The sequence below is a fragment of the Mesoplodon densirostris genome, chromosome 6 (assembly GCF_025265405.1).
Source record: "Mesoplodon densirostris isolate mMesDen1 chromosome 6, mMesDen1 primary haplotype, whole genome shotgun sequence".
In the NCBI taxonomy this organism is placed as follows: Eukaryota; Metazoa; Chordata; class Mammalia; order Artiodactyla; family Ziphiidae; genus Mesoplodon; species Mesoplodon densirostris.
This window is the reverse complement of record NC_082666.1, coordinates 43,411,694-43,434,827: the sequence shown is the minus strand read 5'-3', so window position 1 is coordinate 43,434,827 and position 23,134 is coordinate 43,411,694. Positions and strand designations below refer to the sequence as shown.

Genomic DNA, 23,134 nt, shown 5'->3' with positions numbered 1-23,134 from the left:
GCCAAGGATCTCTATGAAACCCCATTACTGAGGAAGTGGGAGGATATATTTCTGATTTCTACCTTAAGTGGGTAGAGTTGTATTTATTTATTTGTTTTTTAGTTTTAGATTTAGTAATAATGAATATAGAGATGGGTTGATACTATAGCCTGTGTGTAAATATAGAATATTTACTTCTGGGAGATATTGATACCAGGAATTTGATTTAAACCATCTGAAACTGCAAGCATCTCCATAAACTACTGAAGCTACTTTGTGACAAAATGCATTTTTCAGTGGCTGTAATGTGATACTAATACAAAACCAGAAATCTTCTCAGTTCTGGTACTTAGGAAACAAATGACTAAAGGCACCAAATTTCCACTCTGGAAAATTCCATTAGTGATAAAGACATCCGGACAGTTTTTAGCCCCTCATCACGATTATTATTCTTGGTCATCAATTTCTCCCCAATTCCACAGAGTAGATTTATTTGCACAATAATCTAATCACACCGTTTGTTTTGACTATATGAACATACATAGATCAGTCTGTAGACCACATGAGTTTGTTGGTATAGCTCCTATACCACCTACACCTCTTCAAGATACTCCTTTTCTTTTTGTTTTGTTTTGGCAAGGTGAATTTCAAAGAGATACTTTTTTTTTATAAAACTTAAAAAAATATATCAATTATTGTTTTGAGTTTTCCTCCAAAACTAAGGAGCCATTTATTGTAGAGTCTGGGCTTTCATTTACTTTTTTATTAGTTATTCATGTTGGGTTTGAGGTTTTTTTACTGGGGTCTCCGAAGTTAAAAACAGAGAATTGACTGACCTCAGAGAAATGAAGCATGTAAAAATTTTAACATGCTTACCTGATAGCTTATTTATCATGGAATCTTTAGACTCACTTCACTGAGGATATTTTGTATAAAATGAGCCCAGGGTTCCTGGGACCCTTTAAGGCAGTGTTATTCAAAGTGCTTGTCCACAGTGAGACTGTCTAGAATAGGAACCAGTGCATTGCTTCCTTCATTAAGAAAGTCTTGGGACTTCCCTAGTGGTCCAGTGGTTAGGACTCCACACTTCCACTACTGGGGGGCACAGGCTTGATCCCTGGTCAAGGAACTAAGATCCTTCAGGCCACATGGTGAGCCCTACCCCCGCCCCCCAAAAATAATAAAAAATAAAATTTAAAAAAAGGAAGTCTTGCTCCCATAAAAAGTCAGGTAAACGCCATGCAAACAGCCAAACCAAACTTCCCAGTGCCTCGCTTCTCAGCCACACTATTGAAAGACACAAGACAAATGGCAGCCGAGTGTTTGTACAGCTTGGGCAAGCTACTTCAGCCCTCTGTGCCTCGGGCCCTGAGAATGATGGCATCGGGAGGATGGAGAGGGAAAGCTGGAGCCAGGAGCTCAGTGGGTGAGAGGAGGAGCCAAGGCGTGACAGTGAGGGGGCAGACATGGTCAGGCTGATGGTTCCCTAAGATAGATGCTTTCAGCTGGCTGGGGCTCTAGCAGTAGTGGGGTCGGTAATGGTCAGACATCAGGCACACAGGCCTTGAAGTACCTGGGGGTGAGGAGTGGGGATCGCTTTCATTTGAGAGGGCTGCAGGGGGAAGGCATGAGTTTCCTCTGACATAGCCAAGGTTTTATTTGAGTCGAGGAGGTAAAGGGAAGTTTAAGGAGAGATTGAGGATACAGGGAGCTTGTGGATGACAGGGGAGTGAGCCCAGAGGGACTGATGGAAGGGGTTGTGAGGAAGGTGAAGACGTTAGCATTGGCTCAGCCTTGGGCACTTATGAGCAATTGGGGGGTTTGAGGCTGGATAAAGAGGGAGGCCCTGAGAGGGTACCAGGGACTTCCCTTGATTGAGGGAAGCAGACAATGAGGCAGGTTGGGATAAGTCCCAATGCTCTCCTGGAAGAGAATGGGAAGAAATTCTTAGCTCAGGGATGTAATAGCTTCAGACTAGTTGTTCTCCCTACTCCTGATATCTTGGAGAATTGGGCTGCTTTACTGCCTACATACTCAATAGGGTTTTTGTCAGTTAACTGAAATAATACAACTAAACAGTATTTGTCTGTTGTTTTTATTATCATTCGGCACATTTTTCAACAAATGTTTGGATAGCACCAGCTGTGAGACCCTGGCAGGAATGCAAATACAAACACAAAATTGTTACCTGTGCCCTTTGGTGGCTTCCAGTCTTAGAAAAGAGAAATTCATTCTATTTAGAGGGAGTACATTGGCAAAAGGCCAGCATTCTTGTAATCTATTATATCTCAAACATAGCAAAACAAATTAATGCAAAATAGCCCATTTCTTAAAGAAAAGATGCATTTACTGCCTTCAAGGTCAACATGGGAAAACTGGTCTCATCAATTTTAGCTTTGAAGATGACCAAGTTGTGGCTTTATCCATAGCTTTATGAACTTATTTGCCACCAACATTTTTTTACGCTTGGAATGAAAGAAAGAAAGAAAGAGAGAAAGAGGAAGAGAGAAAGGGGGAGGGGAGGGAGGAAGGAAGGAATGGAAAGGGAAAAAGAAACAAAGAAAAGAAAGAAAGAAAGAGAGAAAGAAAGAAAGGAGGGAGGGAGGAAGGAAGAGAGAGGGAGAGAGAGAGAGGGAGGGAGGAAAGAAAGGAGGGAGGGAGGGAGGAAGGAAAAGTATAAATCAAATGCAAAAAAAAAAGTTAAATACTTGCCTTGATCTGGTTGGAGTGTAAAGTAAATCAAGTGGCAATTTAATTCCCAATGAACATGTGACAACCATGGAGTTAAATATTAGATTTAAATAGGATGGCTAATTCTCTGCAAGAATTACATTCATCTCTTCGTATGGGCACTCTTCCTAATGAACACATTTCTCCCCTCTTAAATTCAATCATTGCTACTGGAGCATGAGAAATTAATATACATTCTTAGATTCATTAATAATGTTGCTCATAAAAGACCTTTTGATTTTTATCACCCTGAGTTCCCAGAGGCCCATGGAAGCAGCCATAGCTCCAAACCACATGAATTATAAGGGGGAAAATCCTATTAAAACAGAACCTTAAGCACCAGTTGCATTTTATATCAAGCTGTATCTAAAAAGAAACTGTATAACATATCCATCAACATAGAATGGATAAATAAATGGTGTTACAGTCCTTCCACAGAATATTATAAAGTAGTAAAAGCAAAAGAGTTACTACTACACACACAGTGTAATTCAATCTCAAGGACATTGTTGAGTGACAGATGTAAGACATGGAAGGATGCTTGTAGTATGATTCCATTTATATAAGTTCAAAACAGGCAAAGCCCAACAATCTCTGGTTTGGGATACGTCATTGATAGCAAACCAATAAGGCAAACAATTAGCACACAATACAGGATAGTGGTTACCCCTGGGAGGTGAGTAGGAAGTGGGTACAATCAAGAAAGAACACAGTGGTGCTTTAAAAGTACTAGTAATATTCTGTTTCTTACAATGGAATGGTGGGTTCATGGGTATTCACTTTATTATTATTAAAACTACAGAGATGTGCCTTGTATTTCCTTTTGAACTTTTGAACTTTTGAGAGTTTGAACTGGCCTTTGAAGAGTGAACTAAGCAGAGAGGAAGCTGGAAGACTATTTTTACTTTTTAGTCTATTATATGTTTCTATTTCTCTTGTTATGCTTAACACAATTTACAATTGGAAAGGAACTTTGTGGTATCAAAGAAAAGTCATGGACTCTGGATTCAGACAGACCTAAGTTCCAATGCCAACTCCTCCATTCCCATGCTTATGCATCATTGAATTTCTCGCAGACTTAGTTTCTCCAAGTATAAAATGTAGGAAGGAATGCTTCCCAGTGTGGTGAGAGTCAAATGAGAGAATATTGTTGGCTGCACATTCCAACCTCTAGAGGGAGTCACAGTCCTTTTAAACTCTGCCATTCAGGGATGAGTAGTCCAGAAAAGCATGGTGCCATTGACCTGGTGGAAACCCTGGTCTAAGGGATCCAACACTTGATGTGCTGGGTGAAGAGGCCCAAGCTCACACTGCAGCTCTGTCCTCTGCACAGTCTCTTTTTGGGCTTCTCCGCTGGCTCTGTCCTGAGAATCACTCACTCCCCTCCCACCTTGCACTACTGGGCTTTAAAGGACCCTGGACCACCTCCTGCCTCTTTCCCCAGTAAGGCACATGGATGAGTGACATGGGCCAGCTCTGCTCTGAACGAGAGGGAGGAATATTCTGCCTTCCCCAGATGCTTCTATTCTTGTCTCCTCTTAGCCTTGGAGAGCCAAGACTAGGACACAATCTTAGAAAGGAGCTAAGGAAGCCAGCCTTTTCTAGACATTTCTGGTCTAAACAAAAGGAGTCACTACGGCTCAACCATGAAGCCTACCTCAGCAGGAGGCGAAAAGTGAGGTGAGGACACAGCCTTAATCAGCAATGCACAGATCTTGCATTTTCCCTTTGTATCCTCTGAGCCTCTCTCCCTCAGGAGTCTGAGGGGGCTTAACAAAGACTTAAGGCTTCCTGGCTAGCTCTCTGCCTTTCCCACCAGACACATAACTGACAAATACATGCAAAACATCTGGCTTGTGAGAGGCCTGCCATTAATATCCATTCCCTTCTCATTTCTCCCCTTTCCTAGTCTGTAAAGCTCATTCATGACATTCTGCAGCCAATGGCTCGGTGGTTCCTTTAGTTCTATCAGAAACAATCATTCCACTCCGGAGAGCAAGGCAACGCCGCCACCTTCCAACCCTTTGGGGTGGACCTTGTGGATGGACACTGAGCTTCCCGTCTGGTTATCCTTGTGTGGAGGAGAGAACGGGGGGGCCTGCAAGCTCAGGATGCAGCCACTGACTCCCCATCCTCTGCCTGCAGCTCCACATGCCTCTATTCCAATGTCCATTCTGTCTTTGTTTTACAGTTGTTCAGCACATCAAGAGACATAACATTGTTCTGAAAAGGGAACTAGGCGAAGGAGCCTTTGGAAAAGTTTTCCTAGCTGAATGCTATAACCTCTGTCCTGAGCAGGACAAGATCTTGGTGGCAGTGAAGGTAAGCGAACACTCCAGAACGTCTCATTATCCATGGTCACACCCAGGTGTGGAGGTGATGCTTTATTTTATGTTATTGTAGTGGCCAATTCAGGAGCAAATGACATCTGCTATGGTGGATGTGTTCAAATTCCTTTAGAGGAATGGACAGTGGGAAGGATATTTGGGGCACATCCAACTGTCAGAGGTTCTGCTCAGGGACAACCTTCCAGTCTACAGGCTGTGAATGGCTCTGAGCTACTCTTCCCGGTCAATGTGAACTAAATTCTGGATAAAGGTCAGTGAGGTCAAACAGAATCCAACTGGCCGAGTCTTGGAGACTCCGCTGTCTCCTCAGGTTGCTCGGTGCTTGTCCAAGCTCAGCGGGAGTTTGTCTCCTGTTCGAAGGTTCTGGAAGGGAGACTGTGGCCTTCACGTCCCCTCTCAGCCTCAGTCCTGCTGAGAACTTCTGTTATACTTACTTTGTCTCTCCCAAATGTCTCCAAGGCCGTAATCATGATTCCATCTGGGATGGCTGACATCTCTGGTAGATCCCACCTTCCTAGGAGACACAAGATTTTACACAGAAGTCTGAAAGTCCTTCATCATAGCCATTTCTTCGTAAACTCAAAAAAGGAGACCTGTTCTTCAATAAGATAAACGTTACTGAAAGGGCTAGAATTTCCACTGAGCTCTCTGAATCACAAGAATCAACATAAATAGCACAAAAGACTTTAGCATATCTTTTACACATGCATTGTCAAAATTACAAAAAAAAAAAAACTCACCAAAGTATAATATATGTAAAACACTTAAAAGAGTCATATGTTTATAAAATGAATTAAATGCCGAATGAATACGGACGTGGCTAATGTAATAAGATGTAACTTCTTGGCCTAACATGATTGAGTTTGGGTTTTTATTTGTTTGTTTGCTTGGCCAAACACAGAATATTTGTACAAATGACATTTATTTACTCATAACCAGGACAACTTTTTAAAAATGAGACATGTATTCCATTACTGTTGTACTTAGCCTTAAAATACTTTAATATATGTGTAATGGGTAACAGAGGAGAGAAATAAAATGATTCTTGAACTTCCCCAACCTGCAGACTAAACACAGTTTCTGTTAAAGTTCATCCGGATGAAGCACTGTGTATTTGCTTTCCTTGTCATCAAAAGTAACTAAGCCAAGTGGCACGGATACTCTTAGACTCTCAGCAAAGGCTCCTAAAAAGCTGCACTCTGGGGTGAATAAAGGACAGACCTTTCTAGGGATGCGCAATGTAATATCTATCAAATAGACATCATCTCTAAGATAGAATGGAAGAGGGGAGTGAGACAGAGGAGAGAAGAGGGGAAGGGAGATGCTAGAGAGATGCGAGGTTAAGTGGGGTGAGTGGTGTAAAGTGAGAATCCTGAGGGGACGCTGAGGATGTTTAATTCCTGCTGCTGCAACTGCTTCCTCTTTTCTTTCATTTACTCAAAAAGTTTGTTATTTTTTAAAGCACAAAATGTTCAGAACATTTGGCAGAGTTATATCTGCAGTCTTTGCTTTCTTCTGCTGCTATCTTTCTTCCCCCCTTTGGAAAAATGGGACCGAAAGGTGCCTCTGTTTTTGTAGATTCATAGCCTGATGCAAGGTTAGAGCTGGAAGACACAGGGAACCTATAAACCTAGTCTAGCATGTGTCATGGGCAGGGAGACTAAAGGCCCTGGGGCCATGTTTCCCACTGATATTTGGAGGCCATCCAGGGAGCTAAGTCAGACCTTCAGAAATTCACTTCATGAGGTCACAAGGTGAAGTCTTTGAATGTGAGAAAATCCTGGGAGATTAGGGAAACCTAGAGGACAGTGTAGGAATAGCTGAAAGACCGCAGCCTGATAAAGAGATAGACTCACAGAATTTCTCGGTGGGTATTGCCTTTCATTTCCGTATCACTCCTAATTCTGCTCCTGCTTCGGTGTACTTCTTGCAGTGTCCTTAAGGAGACTAACTCCACGGCGCCCTCAACTCAGACGTTACATTTCCTTCCAAACTAGTGCTAAAACAGGATTTCAGGGCTTGGGCTCGTCATGATGAAGGATCAGCCAGCATCAGAAATGTGTAGCCAGTTGTTCTGTCCACATGCTTCCCATCACTACTGCCGGTGAGGCTTCTTTCTGGTTTAAATCCCAGTCATAGCCCTAATCCCACCCCTGACTCCGACCCAGGCCCTAGTGCCCATAAACCTCCTGGCTTTCCCAAATGAATGTTTATAAATTAACGACCCGCGATGAGCATTTGCTCTTTAATCAACACTGCTGAAGAACAAAACAAAAACAAAACCAGGGCTTCCCTGGTGGCGCAGTGGTTGAGAGTCCGCCTGCTGATGCAGGGGACATGGGTTCGTGCCCCAGTCTGGGAAGATCCCACATGCCACGGAGTGGCTGGGCCCGTGAGCCATGGCCGCTGAGCCTGCGCTCCGCAACGGGAGAGGACACAACAGTGAAAGGCCCGCGTACTGCAAAAAAAAAAACAAAAAACAAACAAACAAAAAAAACAAAACAAAAAAACAACCAAGCAAATTTGTCCCTTTATTTCAAGTAGAGAGAGCAAAATATCTACAGCTTAAAAATTCATTTCAACTTCAAGGTCACACAGCTAAGAAATCTCATCTCGATGACCTTGAATGTGAACTTTTGTTGAAATCGGAGGCTTTGCTTACATTGGCCAGAATGATTTCAAGCTTCAGAGAGGAGGCTCATTTTAACTTTCTGGGATCCAGAGGCTACAGCCACGGAAGAAACAAGTCCAATTTTTCACGGGCTCCGGGGTGAATTGGGTCAGAAAAACACATGAACCTTTCACAGAGCTGCCTCTCACCAGCCTGATCTGCTCATTTTTAGGTGTGTGGGCCAATTGAAAGTGTATTCAAAGACTATCTAATAAGCCCGGGAGGAAAATATCTATGGTTCCGTCCTGACCACAATAAAGGGATTTTTTTAAAGGAATGAGACAAACTGAGCGTGGCCTCCAGGGCCTGCATAGCCCTTCACCTCTGAGGAATGGCTGCCAGGGCTGCTTCTCCTCCATTGGAGGCACCCAGGGATGTTTGACGGTCTTCCTGCCTGTTGCCTAGCAACCCCTGCAGCATTGATTATGCATGCTAAGAAATAGCAGCTATTGTCCTTTTTCCTTCTCTAGAAGGAACTGACTGGTTTGAAATCCGAGGTTTTGCATTCAGACTGACAGATGTCAGGTTCCTGTAAATTCTGGCATTGCTTGCCCCAAATGACTTAAGGTTTGAGGGATCCACAGAAGCCAGTTTAAAGTGGGAGCGACCCTAAGGCATGCGCAAGCCCCTCAAGGGAGCATGGGAGGCTGAGCAGGCCTCTCCCATTAGAGTATCTGCTTGTTTGGATCCAGCCGCATTGCCCTTTTCTTGATTTTTTGGATGACCTTTGTTTTTTAGTGAAATGGATTTGTCCCTTTCCACTGAATGACAACTGAAGAACCCACAGAGTGGATGAGAAGCAGAGAAACCAGTCTTTGATCAAAATGAGTTCCTTTACCTTTAAGTAACTCAATTGCCTAGGAAACACTGCATCACCATTTCCCTGCATTAGCTGTGGATGCGTTAACTAGTTTCGGCTCCATCCAACCTGCATTTCAATAGCTACAATTCCTACAACCTTTCCTTGTGCTGTGAATGTGCGCTAATTTTCATTTTTTAAACACAGCCACAAGTGGGCTTTATAGGATTCATGGCCTCTCTTTCCCCTCTCCACTAACTCAGGTGTACTTCTAGAAACAGAAAATGCTGAACACAACAGAGGCCTTAGGAATCATATCTATAATCTATAATCCAAGTCCCATGTTTTATAAATGGCAAATCCAAGACCCAGAGAAGCTGAGTGGCTTCCTCAAGGTGTAAGTTAAAACAAGTCAGAGATTCTGCACAGGAAGACTTGGCGAGATGCGAAATGGTGACATCTGAGTTCAGCAGGCACTTTTTTTAGCATCTAATGAAGGCTTTTTGTTTTTCATGTTTCTGAATATTTGCTTGTCAACAACAGAGGAAATGATGCAAGAGCTTTGGTGGAGTTGACTGATACACCCTGTGGCACGTTACCGTGAGCCAGCCCAAAGTAGCATCCAACACGCTGTGGCTATGCCCGTGCCTGGAGGGCCCCAGCACAGCCTTGGGGCCACACAGCTCCCACTCACCCATCAGCTCTCAGCTAGAGTTGCTCCTTCAAGGAGACTTCCCCTTGCTGCTCCCCCGTCTAGGTCAGAGTTCCCAGTTCCACATATTAAGGCATCTGTACTTGTCCTTTACAGCATATGTCAAGGTTGTTAATTATACATGTATTCATGGGTATATTTAATCAATGACATGAGTGTCTATCTTCTCCATTACAGTGGCATATTCTTGAGGATAGGAAACATGCCTTTTAGCACATTGACTAATATGTAGTAGCAGTCAATAAATGCTTGTTGAATGGATGGATGGATGGATGGATGGATGGGCTATTGAAATAATAGCCTTTTGAAAAAGTAAATAATTGGCAGTTGGCATTTCTAGGTAAGAAATAATTTCATGAGATTATATATATATATATATATATATATATATATATATATATATATATATGATATAATCGAATGAGAAATCATTTTAGAAATGATTGAATCACTGTGCAGATATATAGAGCTATTATTGAAATTCTTTAGCTTAACTCATACATTTTGCCAACGAGGTCCAGAGAAGATAAATGACCTATCCAAAATTACATAGCTTGAATGAGATCACTTAATGTCAGACCTAGGACTAGAACTCCAACCTCCTCACCAGCCCCATGCCCACTGTGCACCACGTTTTCACGTACTGAATTCTACACATGCCCTAATAAACCAAACTGAGGAAATTCAACGTAATACCACTTATGAAGTAATACAAAGGAGTGTGTAGTTGTGCTTATTTGTGTGTAATGACGAGAGAGATTTTCATGTTTTCCTGGGTAGAAATGTAATTCAAGGGAATAGGTGGAAATAAGGCAAATGATTCCGGATGAGTGCTTTGGCCTCAGGAGGATACAAGCAAAATACCCTAATCAGCTTTGATAATAAGAGCAGTATAATATTCATTGAAAACCCAACTCAAGCTGGTTTAAGTAGAAAAGGGAATGTATTTGCCCAAGCTACTGGAAGACCTTGCTGCTGGTGCTCTAGTTTCAGGCACTGAAAGATCCAGGGCATCAGCAATTCTCTCTCTCTCTCTCTCTCTCTCTCTCTCTCTCTCTCTCCATCTCCTGGCTCTGCTTTCTTCTCTGCTGACTGTATTCTCTGGCAGGTTCTCCCCACACTATGCTAAAGACTCGTCAGCAGTGGCTCTGGGCTTAGATGCGGCCATCCTAGCAACCCAAAAGAGAGTTCTTCTTTCCCAACAATTATGCAAAAGTCGAAGGGCCAACTCGTATTGGCTTGTCTTGAGTTGTTTCACCAGGCCCTCCAGCCAAGGGAATAGAATGTTCTGATTATCTAGGCCTGGGTCACATGTATATCCTTGCAAATGGAAGATGAGGTCAGCTCTAACCACACACATGGACCAAATGTAAGGAGGCATTGGTTCTGTGAAAGAATATTAGAGATGCTAAACAAAAAGACAGGGGAAAGAGATCTGACAGGAAAAACTGAAAGATGAATGACTCAAATAGGATCTGCAGTACCACCGGGCCTCACTGTGAGTGAAGCAGCTGGGATCCAGAAGCTCACAGGATCTGAGCTGGCCCTTAGGATGGTCCCTTTGTTATCCTCGCAGGAGGCACTAGGGCTCTCCTCCAGGCTTCCCTGCTGGTTTGGCGCAGCCGTCTCTCCCCTCCTCTGTTCCCTAGCATTGGGCTGCTGCCTCCTGCCCGCTGCTGCTCCCACGGTCTCTATTACTCACCTTCAGATTCCTTAAGAAGGAAATGCCATGCAACCAGTTACTCCAGTCAGTGTTCCTGCCAGGCACCTGCCTGAGGTCCAAGCATCCAAGGTGGTCATGTGACACAGGCGAGGCCACTTATGGGCCAGAAGCAACTAGAGCCAGTTGTCTCAGAATATGTGTAAGGGCAGTAGAAGAGCTCGAAAAAGACAGCTTATCCTTCAGTTCTGGAACAGGGAAACAATTTGTAAATGAGAAAGAGCGTCAAGAGTTCATCGATTCAAGTGCTTTCCCCAGGCAAGTTTATTTTTAAGATAGATGGCTGTTTTCTTTCTCCTCTCCTCCCTTCCTTCCTTCCTCCCTCCCTCCCTCCCTTCCCCCCTCCCTCCCTTCTTTCCTTCCTCCCTTCTTTCCTTCCTTCATTCCTTCCTTCCTTCCTCCCTCCCTCCCTTCCTCCCTCCCTCCCTTCTTTCCTTCCTTCCTTCCTTCCTTCTTTCCTTCCTTCCTTCCTTCTTTCCTTCCTTCCTCCCTTCCTCCCTCCCTCCCTTCTTTCCTTCCTCCCTTCCTTCCTTTCTTTCCTTCTTTTTATTTTCTACTGATAGTTGTCACATCAGTCCTCACATCTCGATTAACTGTGAAGTCTCTCAACCGTTCCTTCCTCCTCCCGTGCCCCCCTCCATTTCTCCATTTAAATTGGTGTGTGAAATCCCTGTTCCCACAAAATAGAAATTGATAATAACCAGGTTAGTGTATTTAAGAGAACATTTGTCAGTGTTGCCCTAAAAAAATCGATTGTATTCCTTAACAGAATATAATGTTGCAGAAAGTACTACCAATTCCATCTTTACAAGTTTCTGGGAACAGAAATGGTAGAACTTTTAACAGTGGCTTGTTAAAAGGCTTAATCATCTTTATGGCCCGGGCATTGCTTAATAGATTTCTATGTCCTTTAGTGGAAGTGCATTCTTCCCTGGCGTGTGTGTGAGTGCATGTGCTTGTGTGTGTGTGTGTGTGTGTGTGTGTGTGTACGTACACACCCACATGTGCTGTAGGACGGACAGTAACATTTTCCGTGTCAGAATCCCTCTTGTACTTGTCACGGTGGGCCCCCTTTATTAAGTTTCTCCATCAATGTTCCTTTCCCAGTAACTTCAACTTTTAACCTTTGATGGGAGATCTGTTTTTTGTCTTGTTAATTTGTCCTGTTAACCCTTTTTTTTATGGCTTTTCTCCAATTTATCCACATCTTTTCAGAAATGCTGAAAACAAGCAGTGCATTTCACTCTAATGAGGTCTCATCTGATACCAGACATAGCTGGAGTATTCATTTCACTCCTCTGTATCTCTAGAACACGTGCATTGTGATAGATGGGCTGCTTTTTAATTGACTTTAACATGACAGCAGAACTCGTAATCGAGTCATGGTCTACTGTGATCTACCAGCTCCTTTCTATCTAGTGGAATTGTCTCAGTCAATTGTATGCTAGCATATTTAAAGCCTGTAAATATCTTGCAGTTGTCCATGTCGGAGGCCAACTTCTGATTCACTCTTTTGAGTCAATATTTCTCTAATATGACAGTTGCTATGAATTAGTTTCCCATCTTTCAAAGATTTAGCATTTGTATTATGCAACTTATGCACAAACCATCAATTTTATCCCCCAAATTATTGCAAGTATTTTAAAGTATATGAATTAGAAATTAACCTCATGTTTCCCATTGGATGGTTGGCTTGTTAGATTTGGAACCATGAGAGCACCATTGTGAAAATAAACATAGCAGCAGTCAACACCCTGGCTATGAATCTTGTATTTAACGCTGGCACTTGGTATATAATTAAAGTCCTTGCAAAGGCCAGTTACATATGATTGGCTGGCCTTTGCAGTCAATCATATGTAACTGCAAAGTTACACAGAGTGTTGGTTTCTAGTACAGCGAGCACTATCTGAGTGTGTGTGTGATCATTACTGGTTTTTTTTTTTTGCGGTACGCAGGCCTCTCACTGTTGTGGCCTCTCCCGTTGCAGAGCACAGGCTCCGGACGTGCAAGCTCAGCGGCCATGGCTCACGGGCCCAGCCGCTCCGCGGCACATGGGATCCTCCCGGACCGGGGCACGAACCCGTATCCCCTGCATCGGCAGGCGGACTCTCAACCACTTGCGCCACCAGGGAGGCCCTAGGTGACTTTTATAGAACAGGTCTGTCCAATAGAAGTATAACATGGACCACAAAAGCAAGCCACATTTCTGTTTTAAAATTTCCTAGTCTACACATTAAAAAGTAAAAAGAAACAGATGAAACTCATTGTATTGATGTGTTTTATTTAATTCAACCTATCTAAAATATCATCATTTCAATATATTAATCTAAAAATATTAATGAGGTATTTCATGCATACCAAGTTTTCAGAATCTGAAATCTGTATTTTACACACATCTCAATTTGAACCATATTTTAGATGATCACTAACTACACGTGGCTATTGGCTACCATATTGGACAGTGCAGGTCTAGAAGATATCAGAAGAGTAAACAGTCTCCATTAGTAACAGATCTTGACCCAGAAGAGCTTAGGCATGTTGACAAACATTCTAATGCATCTTGGTTGCCTCATAGGAGGGTTTACTCATTTCCATCTCTGCTTTAAGCACAGTGGTGTGCATTGGGCATTGTGAGGTTTTGCCATAATAATCTCTTCTTTTTTTTCTCTTTCACCTTAACTCTGTTGCTATGCTCTCTAAAAAGTATAGGGGAAGAATATGACATCAGTATTTTAAAAAGGACACAATCTTCGTGTTACCTTGTGCCTCCTAAACCACCTATACTTTGAAATGCACAATCATTTGTCATGGCTCACGACATCCAGTCACACCAATGATTTCAAATAAGTGTTCTTGCCTCCCCTACCAGCTTCCCATTAGCCTTAATATTCTGCAGAAGCATTTCAGATGAATGTTAAGCTTCCTTTTGTTTTTATTTTCTTACTTCTATTTTACTTTCACTAGTTTCTCAGTTCTGTGCTTGACTTTATATCATGCTAATCCACTCTTCCAACTCTGACTCAGTGTGTACTCCAGACAGCAACTAGCTGCAGCTCAGGATAAGACCTCTCCCTTGAGAATGTCTTCAGAAAGGATGGCATCTTTAGAGTGTCAGGAAATTCACCAGGAATAAGAAGAAATGAAGCTACAAAGCAGACACTAGGAATAAGAAAATAGCAATGCTCAGTGATGGGGCAAATATGCCTGTCAAAATGAAACTTCAGTGGAGGGGGTTGTCAGTGAGGTAAGCTGCCGCCTCATGTCCATTGCCAAGGGACACAATCAGCCATGGTGCTAAAACAGAGATGAATTCTATAAATAGGGTTGATAGCAGGATTTTTCCAGCTTCTGATTGCTGTCTGGCTATGGTTCCACCCTTAGAAAAATTCTGTCCTTCGAGTGCCAAATTCAGAAGATGATTTTGCCCAACTGTTACCGCCATATTTTCTGAAACTCTTAAAATAGAATTGGATTATAATTTAGAAAAAGAACTTGACATGTAAAAATGGATGGGCACATAGGATGAGGCCAGGTTTGTGAAATGCATTTGTCCTATGAATAGTGAAATCTCCTCTCCTAAATTCAAAAATGTTACTGAAGCACAGTTTTTAACATTGCACTAAGAGTGGAGCCCCTCTTCCCATAGGATTTTGCTAGGAAATGGAAATATGAAATGCTTGTTAAGTCTTTCAGTTTGGTGCCTCCCCACTGAAAATCCTATCTTCTTTCCCACTCTACCCCACTGTCTGACATCCCCCCCACCTCTTTCTCTAACACACACACACACACAGGCACACAGACACACACACACACATACACACACACAAAATTTAGCATTCTTGAATCAACCCTACATAGCTGAAACTTGAGAAGAAAATTTACATGCAGAATTTGTTCATGCTTTGTGATAATGACCTGAAAGTTTCATTTGCCTTCTCCAACATACTGTTAAGGATGGACCAAGGCCATAGAAATAAGCTATCTCAGCGACTCAGAGAAGCCCCTGCATAAAAAGACTGGATCTCTGAGAAAACTCTGAAGGCTGTAAGGGATTTCAGGAGGGAACCAGTGGCAGACTCAGGGACACTTTCATGCCTTGGGCTGACCCCCTGCCTTATCCATGCACCTTTTGACCTTCTTGGATCCTAGCGTGAGCAAAGTGAATGCAACTTGGTTGGAGTTTCAAATTCAAATCTCCCAAATATCTGTCTGTACCAGGGAGCCTAGGAGGCATCTCAACTTAGTGTATCTCATCCAATCCTCCCAGGGACCCTGTGAAGTAGATGATATTGTTACCCTCACCCTACAGAAGAGAAAATCAGAGTTCAGAGAGGTCCAGAGCAGAGCCAAAGTCTGTGTTCTCCTTTCAGTCAAAGGCAGATCCTCACACTATGGTACCCAAAGAGGAGGTGTTCTTGCTTCTCATCAAAAGGTCCAGGTTTAAACCCTGGCTCATTGCACAAATAAATCTTGAATACCTGCCATGTGCCTGGTGCTGTGCCCAATGCCGGCAGTGCAGAGGTGGAAGGCACAGTCCCTGGGTCAAGAATCTCACCATATACACCAGAGATAAGCAAATAAACATGCAGTGAGAATGTACTGTGGCTGGCAATATGATAGAGGTGGGTACGAGGTGTACCTAGAAGGGTCATCCAACCTAGCCTGGGAGGCCAGGCCATGGGGATGTGACAATGATGAGGCGGTCAGCGAACGTTTCTCAGAAAGGTGATGGCCAAGCCCAGTCTTGGAGGACTGCTAAGTGTTAGCCAGGTGTATTAGTTCTTATGGCTGCTGTAACAAACTATTACAAGCTCAGTGGCCTAAACAACACAAATTATTTCTCTTACAGTTCTGGAGGCAGAAGTCTGAAATCAGTTTACTTAGTTAAAGTCAAGATGTCCTGGCTCCTTCTGGAGGGCCTGGGGTAGAATTTGTTTTCTTGTCTTTTCCAGCTTTTAGAGCTGCCCACATTCCTTGGCTCATGGCCTCTTCTTCCTTCTTCAAGGCCAGCAGCACAGCATCTTCTCTCCTCTCTGACCTCTGCTTCTATCTTAATAGTTTCTCTCTCTTGCCGGTCTCTTAGAAGGACCCTTGTTTATGATGACACTGGGGCCCACTCGAATAATCCAGGCTTATTTCCCCACATCAAGATCCTTAATCATATCTGCAAAGCCCCTTTTGCTCCCTGGTGGTGAAGTGGTTAAGAATCTGCCTGCCAATGCAGGGGACGCGGGTTCGAGCCCTGGTCCAGGAAGACCCCACATGCCGAGGAGCAATTAAGCCCGTGCGTCACAACTACTGAGCCTGCACTCTAGAGCCTGCGAGCCACAATTACTGAAGCCTGCGTGCCTAGAGCCCGTGCTCCACAACAAGAGAAGCCACCGCAGTGAGAAGCCCGCACACTGCAACGAAGAGTAGCCCCTGTTCTCCACAACTGGAGAAAGCCCGCATGCAGCAACAAAGACCCAACGCAGCCAAAAAATAAATAAATAAATAAATAAATGTATTTTTAAAAGTCCTTTTTGCCATGTAAGGTAACATATTCATAAGTTACAGGGATTAGGATGCGGATACCTTTGGGGCGGGGCATTATTCAACCTCCAACACCAGTGACCCTGACCAAGTCAGCATCCCAGGCAGAGGGATGAACACAGGCAGGGGCAGGGGGGCATGGCCCATGTCATTTGGGCAGCTGCAGACATTTCATAAGGTGGAAGCATAAGTTTCAAGACAGGCATGTCAAGAGATCAAGCTGTACAGAGATGCAGCAGAGCCAGTTCATTCAGGCATTGTGTTTGGAGCTTGAATTATCATTGTGATGTATCACCCTATTTGCTCATGAATGTCTGAGGCCCCTCTTTGGGTCATTGTCTTCTTGATGCCACCGCAGCTTTGGTCAGTGACTGACACAGGACAGGAGCTCAGCATGTGTGTGTGGCACCAACAAATGCCAGCTGTGCCCTGCTGTGACACCATGGTGGGTGAGCAGAGAACTAGAGGCACCAGAGGCCAGCTGGCATGCTCCTGGCCATTGCCTTTGTGGCAGCATGACTGGCCTTCTTGAGCTCACTGGCAAGGATGTTTCCTGAGCCAGCAGTGTGTGGGGGCACAAGTTGGGGAAGGCTTCTGGAGAGCTTACATAATAATGACTGGCAAAGTGATCATTGTTGAAGCTGGAAGATGGGTACATGAGGGGTCATTATGATCTTCTCTCTACTGAATATTTCCATAATATAAAGCTTTACAAAGGTTATATGAGCAGAGGCAAGGTGTGCAGAGTAGCCTAGAAAGTACAACCAGCCCCCAAATGGGAGAGATGTCCGAGGTAGTAATTGGGACCAGGGTTAAAAAAGATGAATGTGATAAAAACTTAATGTCTGCACCTTGCACTGGTCAAAATGGCCATCATCAAGAAGTCTACAAATAATAAATGCTGGAGACGACGTGGAGAAAAGGGAACCCTTCACATTGTTGGGGAAATGTAAACTGGTACAGCCACTATGGAGAACAGTATGGAGGTTCCTTAAAAAATGAAAAATAGATTTACCATATGATCCTGCAATCCCACTCCTAGGCATATATCTGGAAAAGAAGAAAACTCTAATTCTAAAAGACACATGCACCCCAGTGTTCACAGCAGCACTATTTACAATAACCAAGACATGGAAGCAACCTAAATGTCCATTGACAGATGAATGGGTAAAGAAGATGTGGTACGTATGTACAATGGAATATTACTCAGCCCTTTAAAAGGACGATATAATGTCATTCGCAGCAATATGGATGGACCTAGAGATTATCATACTAAGTGAAGTCAAAGACAAAGACAAATATTTGTGGAATCTAAAAAATGATACAAATGAACTTATTTACAAAACAGAAATAGACTCACAGACATAGAAAACAAACTTATAGTTACCAAACGGGAAAGGAGTGGGGGGGATGGATATATTGGGAACTTGGGTTTAACAGATACAGATACACACTACTATATATAAAATAGATAAACAAGGACCTACTGTATAGCACAGGGAACTATATTCAATATCTTGTAAAAAGTTCATGTCTGTCACTTAATGAAAGAACATCTATGTAAATCCTTCATAAACTAAACCTTTGCGTACCCAGAAGGAACTGTTCCTCAGTTATTCATACAAACATGATTTCCTCAGGAATTAGGCTAGTTTTTCAACCTTTTGGGTGATACATGAGATGAATGTCCTTCCCATCCAGGAACCTCAAAGCTCCCTAAAGGAATTCCTCTCAACGCAGCTTCCCTCTCATGCCCTCAGTCTAAGCTGTGTTGGTTTTCTCCCCTCTGCCCCTGGTCCCCAGACGCTGAAGGATGCCAGCGACAATGCACGCAAGGACTTCCACCGCGAGGCCGAGCTGCTGACCAACCTCCAGCACGAACACATCGTCAAGTTCTATGGCGTCTGTGTGGAGGGTGACCCGCTCATCATGGTCTTTGAGTACATGAAGCACGGGGACCTCAACAAGTTCCTCAGGTATGGGGGGCACTGGGGGCCACGTGGGACGTGGGCTCCAGACAGCCTGGGGGTGAGGAGAGGGGGCTTCCTGGGAAGGACCAAGGGGCCCTTGGACCTTTCTCTGGAACAGCCTGTCCTGGTGACAAGATCAATGCCTACTACAGAGAAAGAACCTGAGGTCACTTCATTGCTCCTTTTCCTGAATCAACAAACTCTACATAATGTGATACTAATGATTCCACTCCATTTCACCTGTGTTTATTGAGCATTGGTCCATTAAATGGTACATGACATGTGCATTTGAGATGGGCCTTAGGCTCTGTAGGAGTTTGCCAGGTGGATAAGGGAAGAATGTTATTCGGGCGAAGGAAACAGCAAGAGTTCAGGCACCCAGGTGTCACAGGGAAAGGTCTGGTCTGGTGAGAGTGGAGAGTCTGGAGATGCCAGACAACACAAGAAACCAGGGCAAGGGGAGGTGGAAAAGGGGGTAGGAGGGGTCACGGCTGGAAAGGTGAGCATTTGGACTTTACTCTGAGGACGGAAAGAAGAACCAGGAAGTCAGTCGGTCAGAGGATCGAGTGAAAAGAACAGAATTGAAAGAGCAAAACATCTAGGAGGAAGGAGATAAAACGACATTGGACAGGACCCTTGAAGACTGAAGATTGGGGCCCTTATTGAGTCCCGGAGGTCAGAAAAAGATGGTCAGCTTCGACATGAGGGGTTTTGTGACCAGCGGGGAAAATTGGAAGGCAGCAAAGCGAGGAAAAGGAAAATGTTGAGGACAAAAAGGAGTCGTTGGGTTGTTAAATAGCATTGTAACTTGGATTTCTAGCATTGGCCTAATTGGGTTTTGGTTCAGCAGTGGGTTCTCAGGAAATCCCTTCCTTGGGGTGATGGGTGCGGGGACCTGCGAGGGGCCACGGGATAGAGCAAGTGAGAGACGGTTTAGAGTGTGCATAACCGGGGGGTGGGGTGCACGGGTGGGTGGTGCTGCTTTGAAACAGTGAGGACAACGGTGCAAAGTAAAAGGGATCGCAGGGCAGCGTCTCTCGAGGAGATAGTGATGATCCGGGCAGCATGTTCAGCTGGAGTTGAATCTCAGCTCTGGCATTTATTAGCTGAATGACCTTGGGCAAGTCTCTTAGCTGTTCTGATGATAGTATTGAGCCAGCAGGGTAGGCATGAGGGCTGAATTAGAATAAATAGAAAGCTTGGAGCATAGGAGGAAGTAGGAAGTTTTCAACAAGCAGAAGCTTGAATTCTGCTAGTAATGATTTCTACTCATACACCAGCTGAGAGAAATCGAAAGGAGAGCTGAGTTTGATGAGACAGAGGAAGCTGGCAGTCACCCTGCTGGAGCCCATAGTGAGTGTTCTCATCCTGTATATACCAGGGGAGAGAAGAAATGTGCTGATCCAGACCCTCCTTGGTGAAGGAAAACAAGCGATGCTTTCATTTGCATTAAGCAGAGGCACGATGGAAGCCGCACATTTATGATCTCGAACAATGGAAAGAGTAAGAGGTCCCAGTAGTGAGGGCTAGGAGACCCGGGTTCTCCCTACTATTCAGCATCAGCTGCTTGGGTCCCTCGGGTGGGTCCCCAGCCACACCACCTCGGCCACCTGAACTCTCAGGTGGGTCTGAGTTAGATACTCTTAAAGTTACATCTGGCTCTAGCACACTGTTTTCTTTAAAATATAACTAATCTTTGAAAGATTAGTATAATTTAGGAGAAAGAAGAAAGATGTTCCTCACTGGCCTCAGTTTCCTCACCTGTAAAAGGGGTGCGATAGCACCCATTTCAAGGCCTAGTGTCAGGACTCCTGTGATGGCAGGTAATCAATAGATGTTGTCCCCACAACCCTTCTTCTCTGACACATTTTCCTCTTTATTTTGGCTGAGGCGTCCATAATCCCAGGGAAGTGACGCCTTTTGTGTTACAGCAGCACCTAGACTGCTCTGTTCTCCTCTAGTTTCTACGGGCATTGAAGAGAGCTTTCCACAGAAATTGGCACCAGTAGCTTCATGCAGCCCCTGGAAGGTTCAGGAACTGTACAGTTTAAGGAATAAGTCAATTGCTGAGACAACAGTGGAAGGGTGAGAGAGTACTGCTGTGTTTAGAAATGTCATCCCATGGTTTGTACAGTCTGGATCATTTTGACCATCCCTAGCCTCGTGAATACACGTGCACGGGTGATAGGAGAGAGGATGATGGGAGCTTTTGCACATTACCTTGACAGATCTAATGTGAAAGGAAGAAAAGAAGCTGAATTTGGTTGAGGTCTGCTGCTTATAGAGCTAATTTCCTTTGTTCCCATGTTTTAGAATATGTCCCTAACTTAAAATGGTACTTTTCAAAAACTGTAGCATACTCACCTGGATGCAATTAAATGCCTCTGTGAGCTCAGACTCTGTGTGTATGTGTGTGTGTGTGTGTTGATTCTTTCACTTTCAGTTCCATCCCTTGCTCTCCTTCCTGCCTTCCAGAAGGAGCAGGCACCTAATTCTCCCTTGGCAGCTTGCACAGGGCATGGAGCTGTTGAAAACCTCCTGTGCTCCATTTCAGAATCTGCTGAACTCTGGGAACAAGAGCTTTTCCATGCCAAGAATCAGGTTCTCAGGTCCAAGGATGTGCTGTGAACTACAGTCTGTCCTCTCTTTCTGGAAGGGAACCCAGCCCTTACATTGCCATGAATGTGTCCCCAAGTGTCATTGGAACTGCCCTATAAAGACAGCTGTCTACAATTATCCTCCCACCCTTTTTATTCATCCAGAAGCCATACATTGAGGACCAACATGGCCAGGCCCTATGCTAGGGTGGCTGGGAGATGAGCAGTCCACCATTGTCCTTGCTTTCAAGGAGATGACAATTTTTCCCCTTAGCGTTCTCCTGAATTCCCTTCCAATGAGGGGAAGATAGAGACAGCTTTTTTTTTTTTTTTTCAAGCAATAACAGCTATTTATCAGGAATTCCCTGGTGGTCCAGTAGTTAGGACTCAGCGCTTTCACTGCCGGGGCCAGGTTTGATCCCTGGTCGGGGAGCTAAGGTTCCGCAAGCTGTGTGGCAAGGCCAAAAAAAAAAAAAAAGCTATTTATTTATTGAGCCTTTCTAAGCATTGTAAATGTTTTAAATGCATCAACATAGTAAGCTATTATTACCGTCATTTCCATATTACAGTTGAAGAAAGTGAGTCAAGCAGCTAGTGAGTGACAGAGTTGAGATTCAAACCCATAGCCAGGGCTGCAAAACCCATAGTCTTAACCATGTCAGTACTTCCTCTTGAAGTGGCCATTAAAAAACCAGAAGGAAAGCAGTGTTCTGTAGAATTCTGGAGCCAGAGGAGTGTGGCTAAGTGCTGCCGTCACCCCCATTGGGAGGCAACAGGCCGAACAAGGCAGGATGGGCAGCCTCCCTCGTCAGAATCCCCCTGAAGCTACTACCTGCTCCCCGAGCCAGGGCACCGGTGGTGCTTTCCCCTCTTGAGACGTGTTCTCCTGGAAGAGGTGAAATATGTTTTTATTTCCAAGAGCTGAGGGGTAACCTGTGGAGTGAAGCAAAGTGAAGCAAAGCAACATTGTTTATACTCCTCTTAAGAACTTGTTTAGAAGACTTGCCTGCCCTGTTTTTACAGCAGGACTTTCTGCTCAAGCAAAGCATTCAAAGGCTTCTTCTATTAAAATGAGCCTTGTTCAAACACCCAGAACCAAGCAGGAGCAACGGCTGGTTAAAAATGCAGGAGCCTGCCCCAACCCACAGGGAAGGAGGTGGAGTGCGGAGGGCCCTGGAGGTCACCAGCTTTCCAGTGCTGCAGAGTGGAAAGCTGGCAGATGGGGGCTTTGCACAGAGGTGGCCTTTTGTGCTTGGCCTCTAACTTTTCCTCTTTCCTGGAGTCTTTGCCACAGACAGATTCTTAGAGGAGTCTGGATTTCTGGAGCTGAAATAAGGCTGTGAAAAATCAACAACTTATTTCACTCTTTGAACTAAATCTATGAAGATTTCATCCTGGCCTATTTTCTCTGGGTGTTTCAGGATTTCCCATAATGTATGTGCATCCCTAGGTCCTTTTCCTGGTGTCTCCTATGATGAGTGAAAACACTGTCGCTTTCCCCTGCCCCTTCAGTGCTAGGAAGGGTTGGGCTTCAGTGACCTTTAGTGAGGTGGGAGGGGCCGACCCTGAGAGCCCCATCACAGGACAACCACAAAAAGAAATGCACAGATGATGACTTGTGTTTTCGTATCACCATCCATTTCTTTTTTTAAAGAAAACTTTGTTTGCAAAGCCTTTCTCTCCAGCTTTCCAATGAAAGTCTACAAAGCACCATACAAGCAGAGTCTCAAGTATCCCCTGTCAGTGTAATATCATTAGGAAGGTGTAGTCAGTATCCCCACTTTACAGAATGAGGAAACAGGCCCAGAGACGTTTTGTAGCCCACCTGAGCTCACAGCTAGCATGTTAGAAGGAGATCACATTCAGTTCTGATAACCCAGAGCCTTGGCCGCTGCACTGTAAGATTTCTTACTCCAGAGGGAGATTCTGAGCTGGAGAGAGTCCGAAGCTTTTCCCGTATTCTCCTCCATATGACCATTGGCAGTTGGGGCTGTAGTTTGAATGGAGGTGAAATAAATGTGTCAGGACTTGCCTTGTACAAAAACAGGAATGGCTAAATCCAGATATTCAGAGATA

The 23,134-nt window shown here is 44.1% G+C and overlaps 1 protein-coding gene across 1 annotated transcript in view; it reads left to right on the top strand.

The window, feature by feature from the left end:
- NTRK2 (neurotrophic receptor tyrosine kinase 2) overlaps window positions 1-23,134 on the top strand; it is a 381,797-nt gene that overhangs the window by 286,921 nt on the left and 71,742 nt on the right. The window contains exons 17-18 of the mRNA XM_060101678.1: window positions 4,901-5,031; window positions 18,295-18,467. Of these exons, the coding sequence (XP_059957661.1) occupies window positions 4,901-5,031; window positions 18,295-18,467 (304 nt within the window). The remainder of the gene's footprint in view (window positions 1-4,900; window positions 5,032-18,294; window positions 18,468-23,134) is intronic.